Source organism: Phodopus roborovskii, unplaced genomic scaffold, assembly GCF_943737965.1.
Source record: "Phodopus roborovskii unplaced genomic scaffold, PHOROB, whole genome shotgun sequence".
In the NCBI taxonomy this organism is placed as follows: Eukaryota; Metazoa; Chordata; class Mammalia; order Rodentia; family Cricetidae; genus Phodopus; species Phodopus roborovskii.
This window is the reverse complement of record NW_026125599.1, coordinates 65,916-73,936: the sequence shown is the minus strand read 5'-3', so window position 1 is coordinate 73,936 and position 8,021 is coordinate 65,916. Positions and strand designations below refer to the sequence as shown.

At 47.6% G+C, this 8,021-nt stretch overlaps 1 protein-coding gene across 1 annotated transcript; it reads right to left on the bottom strand.

The window, feature by feature from the left end:
• Nucleotides 1-3,663: 3,663 nt before the first annotated feature.
• On the bottom strand, nucleotides 3,664-6,473 carry LOC127217065 (protein ripply1-like). The gene is made up of 4 exons (XM_051177910.1): nucleotides 6,323-6,473; nucleotides 5,365-5,419; nucleotides 4,728-4,792; nucleotides 3,664-4,235 (listed from the first exon to the last, which is right to left on the bottom strand). Exons 1-4 carry the CDS (start codon nucleotides 6,421-6,423, stop codon nucleotides 3,857-3,859), a joined length of 600 nt encoding a protein of 199 aa, XP_051033867.1. The 5' UTR covers nucleotides 6,424-6,473; the 3' UTR covers nucleotides 3,664-3,856.
• Nucleotides 6,474-8,021: the final 1,548 nt, after the last annotated feature.

Here is an 8,021-nt window from a genome sequence, read left to right as displayed (position 1 = left end):
CATCACCAAACACCCACACACCTGCCGTGGAACCTCTGCAGCTACAGTGGACGGTTTGTCCCCTTTTCTCACCAATCTCTGGAGTAAAACTTTGGGCCTCATGGCTGGAGAGATGGCTCAGTGGTTAATGACCCTGGCTGCTCTTCTAAAGGATCTGAATTTGATTCCCTGCACACGTGTTGACTGCAAATTGTCTGTAACCCCAGTTCAGGGGATCTGATGCCCTCTTCAGGCCTCTTCAGGCACTGCATTTGCATGGTGCATGGCAGGTAAAAATCCATACTATTAAATTATTTTTTTAATTTTAATTGTTGGTTTCTTTTCCATATTATATATTTTGATCATATTCTTTCCCCTCTCCAAACTCCAGCCTGATCTTCCCCACCTCTCAATCTCAATCTATTTTTTACATCTCCCCATGCACCTTTTTTTTTTTTTTTTTAACACGGCAACCTTACTTTATTGTTTTGATCTCTCTAGGCCTTGGCATTTATTGTATTGATGCCCATATTTCAAGGCCCATCTCAAATACAGCCTCACCTTCAATAAATGTTGTTATCAAGTAGAGAACAGTTCATGCTGGGGACGGGGCACTGAGGGTAGGACAAGTAGGAGGAACTGGGTTTGGGGCAGATCTTTTCTCCTGAATCTATGCAGTGGTATTTGAGTTGTTATAAAGTAGGGATCACTGGCGCTGCATAGTTAGAACAGAAAATTCCAATCACTAAGCAACTGTTCAGGGGGCGGGGGTTTGGGAGCCATTTCAGGACATGAGACGGGGCGGGACATAAGACAAAATGCCAGCCCAGTAAAGAGCATGTCAGTAGTAAGGGGGAGGCAATGGAGATGTGCTCCCTATGAGTTGGGAATTACTATTCCACAGGTTGTAGGGTCTTTAAACCTGTGAGGATTTAAGGATTTCTAATTCTATGCTATATAATACTTTAAAAGCAAGGATATTGGGATTCCAAGGATTTTAAATCCCTATAACCTATGGTAGAAGAAGAACTCAAGCAATTCACGAGCTATGCAATGCTAGGAGCTTAGGACACAAAACAAGGGCTTTAAATGGAACATTGGACACCTTAAATTAATCCTCCTTGGGTTTCAAATCATCCTTGACTTAACCCTTGGGACAGTGTTTCCAAATTGTCCCCCCTCACAGACCGATTCGATTTTTGGCTTCCCTGGGGCAGCTCCATCCCTATCAGATTTACATTTTAGTCTTTTGCATTCAATTCAGAAGAAAGAGTTTCTTGCTAAAAGCTGTTTAAGTTTTAAAATCTCTGTCCCAAGACAAAGAAACCTCAAATCTAGTGAGCACTTGAATGTAGAGTGGTTCAGAAAGCCACAACAGACCTCTCTTGTGTCTTAATTGTTTATAAACACTGCCAGCTTTGCTTTGACTGATAAACCATCAAATGGTGACAAAGATTAGGCAAAGGGGCCTGGGACATACTCATTAGTTAAATAATCAGTCACCATCGCACTCAAGTCTGGAAACAGACTCCTTTATAGTATCAACAATTCCTAGTACAGGCACTGTCACTTTACTGTGACTTCTGCTGTCTGTGAGGAGTCATCCTATGAGTCAGGGCCTGTGCTGTTTTCTTTATTCCATCTCACTGAATCGGCACAACCACACTGACAGCAACTGTCACCCGTCACTTCATGACATGGATTAAGAGAATGGAGCTCAGGGTGGATAAGTAACTAACCCAAGCTTGTGCGTCTGGCTTCTGGGAGATTCCACTTCACTTACCAGAAGAGCTACAATGGACTGAAGGAATTAAAGTGGTCAAAGTTCAATTGCCTGAGATTCTCCTTCCAAGACCAAGGTGAAATTTTAACCGATAGATGGCAGCAGTGTGTGAGTCTGGTGGCCTACTCCAGACAGTCCATCCCATTTAGGGAAGTCCCAGCTAGGGCTCAGAGCTGGAGGACTATCTCAGGTTGAGAGAGACGAGAAAGGAAAGAAGGCGCCATTTTGTTTTGCAATAAGATGCCATTAGCATTTGCCCTCCTCGGTTGAGGAAAGATTTGAAGAAGTGGGCGAGTGGATCCACAGTGCTTCTTCCAAGAGCTGCTTTGACAACACCTGGGCAATTTTTCATTATGATTTTCTGGTTTTTTGTTGAGGGGTGCTAGGCTACCAAGTTGCATGGGTATCAAACACAGGTTCCTGCAAAGGGAAGGAGGAAGCAGGTGCTGTCATAGATGAGGCAGTGGTAACATAAGGTTACCAATCCTGGACTTGAGGCCAGGAGACTCTCCCAACAAAAGGGTAATGTAAGGTACTTCTATTGACTGAACGAGAGTTTAAAAGGCTGAGAAGACCGGAAAGCCATTGCAGGGAGGAGTTTAAAGGCACAGAAGCATTAGAAAGCATGCTACACTCAAGGGCAAGCCAAACAAATTTTAAGGGCAGAGAGATGAGTTTGCAAAGACAGGCAGATATTGCATGATTAGCACCAGGCATTGGGACATACACCTATAATCCCAGAAGGAGAGTTAAGACAGGAGGACTGTCTGGTAAGTGAAGAGGAATCTCCCAGAAGCCAGATGCACAACCTTGGGTTAGTTACTTATCCACCCTGAGCTCCATTCACTTAACCCATGTCATGAAGTGACGGGTGACAGTTGCTGTCAGTGTGGTTGTGCCGATTCAGTGAGTTTGTAGCCAGCCTGGGCTAGATAGTGCTAGAACTAGGGATACATAGCAAGACCTTGTCTTAAGAAAAAGCCACAAACACAAAAGCAGATGATTAAAGAATCCAGAATACCACAGTAAAGAATTGATTCACAAATGTATAGCGATGGATGTCTGCATGCTTTTTTCCTAAATTACTGCCTCATGGTAATTATGAGCCTGCCCCCTCAAAAACAAAAAATTAGTCTAACTGTTGATGAAGTAAGACTATGACCTGATTTGGTGGCCCGTGTACAGAAAGATTGTGAAACAAAATGCTGGAAGTGAGAAAATTCATTGAAGAGTAATTGGGACAGGAGTAAACATGAAGGTCAGAGCTGGGGTAGATAGCGAGGGAACCAAAGAGATATAATTGACAGGATTTGGTGGGTGTCCAAGGGTTCCTCCTCATATGTGACAACAGTCCCCAATGACTAAGTGAGAAAATCCATCTCACCCTTACCTCAGGCCTCATCCTCTACCCACAACTCTCGAGCTGCCCCATTGGGGGGGTTCCTGAGCTGCCCTTGACGTTTAGTCAAGCCTGACTCCACAAGTGAACAGAGATAGCCCGGCAAGAGGCTTTGTCCCCTGAATTACATTCTCAGAGGAGAAAATTCTGTCAGCTGGCCTCAGGTAGAGGTAGAGCAACGAACTGACCTCTGCCTATGGCTTCACAATACGGACAGAGTTCAGTTAAGAAATCAGTGCAATTCCCAGAAAACGGCAAACATCATTCCATTTATTTTTCTTCTGATTCATCTTCTGCCAATACCCAGACTGAATAGCAGGCAAAGTAGATGCAGGTCCCCAGACAAGCAGATTCTCAAGATGCCTCCTGCTGTTCCATCCCCCTTCCCCTTCCCTTCCCTGGAGATGTCCCAGGATTGCTTGGATCTGGTGTTGGTGTCTCAGGAAAGGAAGATGGAGGTCAGCCTTTATCCCTTGGACACTGGCTCATATGGCTATCTTGAAGAATTGGGGGAATCAAAGGGCCCTGGGGAGTGACTGCTCTCTTGTCCAAGGGCATCCCCAGCCCTGTTCTATTTCCCAAGGGCTTCAGAAATCAAGCCTTCCTGATCCCCTTCCAGGTCTTGGGAGCTTCCTCCTGTTGGCACAAGAGCAGCCCAGACAAGAACATGCCAAAGGCCTAGACTTGTGGGCCCATCAAGAGAGCCAGGGTGAGCTAGACTGTTTGAGTACACTGGTTCCAGTCCAGAAAATTTGTGTCTGGAGACTCTTAGCTAATCGATGCCCTTGAAAACATGACAAGTGTAACTGGGACTGTTTCAGTTTGGACAGGTCAGGGGGTGGGTCAGGGGAATGAGCTTCGGCCTTGTGTGCTGTGGCCTCTGGTACCCTCGTACCCTCTTCTGGCCCTGTTTCATTGACCTCTTCCTCTTCGTCCTCCTCCTTGTCCTCCTCATCCTCTTCGCTGTCAGAATCTTCATATAAGTTGATGGTGGCTTGGACAGGGAAATTTTGTAGTAATATCTCCCCGGCACTGTACAGGTAGTCAAAGGAACGGGATTTAGGCCAGAAGAGCCTGCAAACAAAACAGAAGCAGGGCCCCTAACTAAGGCAACTCTCAGATGTAGAGGGACCAGTCAGGCCAAGAAGGAAGCACACCCTTGGAGCTGGTTGCTAGCTTCAGGAAAGGTCTGAGAGGGAAAGGAAGAAGCAGCTTTGGTGTGGAATCGTTGCGAGTGTTACAAAAGTGGTTCTAAGAAAGAACATCACCTCTGATGGGCCTGTAGCTGTGGTAGAGGGTGGGTCACCCCAGTGTCTTTCAATGCTAGCACTGACACCACTAACCGCTCCATCATCCCAGCCCTTCCTTTTCTACTAAGGATTCTATCAGTGGTGGGTTCACAGGATTCCATCCATAGGGCTCAGGGACGGAGAAGTCCTCTGGGGAAAGTCACTTTGGCCTACTGAGTTCCATGGTCTCTTTCCTCGTGCGTCATGGCCTTGTCATGAGCATACATAGAGCTCATGGCTGTTTGTCACATTCTGAACTTGAACACCAGAAGCTTACCTGACAGGGTGATGGAACTCAGACACAGCCTTGGTGGCCTCCGCAGCTGTTGCCCCACCAGCAGCCTGTCCAAAGCAAAAGCTAGAATGTGGCTTAACTGCCCCTCCCATATCAAGGGTCAGGGATCTGCAGGTTCTGACAATCTCCAAAAGACTCGAGGCATCTCTGAGATCCAGCCACCTCCCAGCCCTGCCCTACAGCAAGGGGTCTGTCTTGGATCTGGTTGAAAAACAAGTAGCAAGAGTCATGGGGGTTGTTTTCTTCCCTGACCCTGTTCCAGTGTCTGTTTGGAGACTGTCCAGGGGACAGAGTTCTCTTAGAGGACAAAACATTCATGGAGCAGAGTGGGAGAGCACTGGATTCCAGCACCAGCTCTACCACACACTTTTGAGGCCAGCCCAGACCCCTTGCCCACTCTAAGCCTTGATGTCCAGCCTCATCTGTCATGGAAATCTTAGCCCTGCCTTCCTCCCAGGGCTGCTGTGGGGATAAAATGTGAGCAGAGTTGGCAAAATGCTCCCCCAGATCTGCAGCCTTGGACTGGAGTCAGGGGATGTCTGAGAAGGGACATGGCTGTCAGTTCCCATGCAAGCATGTCACAGGACCCCCAACTCACCCAATCCACCAGCATCCTCACCTGCCTTGGTTGATCATTTATGGAGGATAGCCAGGGTCTCCAAAGACAAGTTTCTCTAGGATAAACAGAAAAAAGAACAATTGGCACAGGAAGAGACTTAAACATAGGCCTCTTCTGATCACAGAAGAGGCCTCCTAAAAGCTTGGCTCACAAGCCATCTGCTCTGGAATACCTTTGGTCTCCTGAGCACTGAGCCAAGGCTATGACAGATACCCCTTGTCTCTACTCCAACAATGTTATCACTGCTCTTATTCCACTGTTTTGGGATTGTCTGTCTGAGCCCCTTAAGCTGAAAGAGTTGTCTAGGCATATCTGAACCGCCATTCCCCTACTACTATGCCTTGCACACAGGAGGGACTTAACTGTTGAATGTGAATGTGAAATGTGCAGAGGAGAGAATGCCAGCTATATAGGGAGTATCTTGTGGCCTATCTCCTGCATCAAGTAGTAGGGAACAGAATTCTGCCATTTTCCTAGCTGGACCTAGAATACTCCTTGGCCCATTACTTTTCCTCTAGATTCTAGAGGCAAGGAGGAAAAGCAAATAGGAAACTTGTGGCATGCTCAGGACGGAAGTAGCACTCCAACCAAAAGCCTCTTTAGACTTTGTCCCTTTTACTCTATGCCATCTCTTACCATCTAGGCCCCACAGTCCAGGTTGCATTAAAGCCCAATTTCCAGAGCAACTTCTCCCTTTCCCTCAGGAATTGGACAGACTAGACCATGAGGGTCAGGCTACTTGGCTTTCAGCTTTGGCAATGTTCGGTGCCCCTCAGCCCACTCCCTGCCACCTAGAGTGATGAACGAGGTAAAATATTCCAGCCAAAGGTATAGAGGGAGATCAGAGGCTCTTTGTTGCCTCTCTTCTTCAAAGAGAACAGGGCCACTACCACCATGGACCATCTCACTATCTCCCTCATTCATTTCCCTGAGTTCAGGCTGTCAAAGTTTCACTTACCTTCCACTTTCAGAAACTTCTTGTCCATTGATTTGTGCTACAGCAGGGGCTTGGGCCAGGGCCAGGCCAGGAGAGGCAGCAGCAGGAGCAGCAGGGTCCATCCTAGAGACACCAAGTCAGATGACTGTGGCCTATTCCAGTCCTCAGAACCTTCAGCACTCTTGGCTTTTTCCCCAGAGACCCTTTTATAAGCCCTGCCTTGACTCATCAATTATTCAGGCAGTGCAGGGGTGGGGGAATGTGGGATGGTTGTGAAGGTTTAGGGAGGGGGCTCCTGGAGTGAGAGCTATGTCCTTGGGTGTGAAATCTCTCGCTGTTGAATAAACAGGGTCCCCGGTGTAGGTGAGGGGTCTGCTGTAGCCCCAAGTCAGAGAGGAAAACAAAGGGGCAAATCTCACACCATTTGTGTGAATTCCCCAGGCAGTGTCAAGGCCCAAGGTGGGAAGGAGGGGAGCTCGCACCCATGTTTGTCTGGGGCAAAGGGCTGGGTCTATGGGCCTCTAGCAAAGCTGGTTCCCAGTGAGAATAGAAGGCTTCCAGCTCTAAGAAGAGTGAGGGACTCACCAAGTATTTCAGCTCAAATCCCAAGTAGATTTGCCAAGTGGACCTGACACAGGGTCACTGCCATGAAGCCTGTCACGTGGCTTAGGATAAAGAGGGGTTCTGGGTGGAGCAGGTCCAGTCTCTTCCAGGGTAAAACTCAAGTCATCTGTCAGTGCCTCCCTACCCCTGCCTCACTGCTCAGTTGACTTGCAAAAGTGCCTAAAGCCCCCTCTGGCCTCAGCAGAAAGCTGTGTGGTATGGGGAGCGGGCCCAGGGAGTTTGCAGGGCAGATTCCAAATGGCACAGCTCAGCTGCCAGTTTAGGAGCCCAGGTGCTGGAGGCCGGGAGGGCTCTGCCCAGCACTGTGTTGCCAAAGGACCATCAGAGTCCTCAGTCCTCTCACGTGAGATGAGGGTGCTGGCCCTGGGGTCCCCAGGCCCCTGACAGCCTGAACACTCTGTGACAAGAGCTGGGGAATGGGTACTGACCCCAGCAAGCCAAAAAGGTTTGAGCAGAGTGTTTGGCATTAGCCACCTTTTGGGCCTTAGCCAACAAGCTTCCAGTTACAACAACTGGCAGGCACTTCATGCTTAGAGGTTTCAAAAATATTCCTCCTGACCTCAGTGGCCAGCACCTGCCTAGATTTAGTGTCTTGGATGTTCATCACAGCCTGGTTTGTAATGCTCAAAAATTAGAAACTGCCTCAGTGTCCAATAATAGGAAACCCGTTAGTTTTGCTAATCGTGGACAATCCATGTAATCACATACTGAGCAGACAGTGAGAATCATGGCATCATCGCAGAAAGCTGTAAAGCTGGATGCTAAGGGGTGGGGACTAACTTGATTCAGGGGCTCCTTATCTAGCTCCCGCCTCCCAGCACTCTGCTTGAATTTGAGCCTCACTGTGATCTGTACAGCAAAGAAAAACAACTAAAGACAGAGTTGCGGATATGGCCCAGTGATGGAGCATGGCCATAGCAGGGCTTGACCTCTAGCACCAGAAAAAAAAAAAAAAAAAAAAAAGAAAAGAAAAGAAAAAAAGCAACGTCATGTTAAAATGTCCTGGTGGAGGAATGCATAAACAGCCAATGTATTCAAGACTGAAACTCCTAAGTTTCGAAAATATTACTTAGGACGATCCCATTTTGATAAGAAA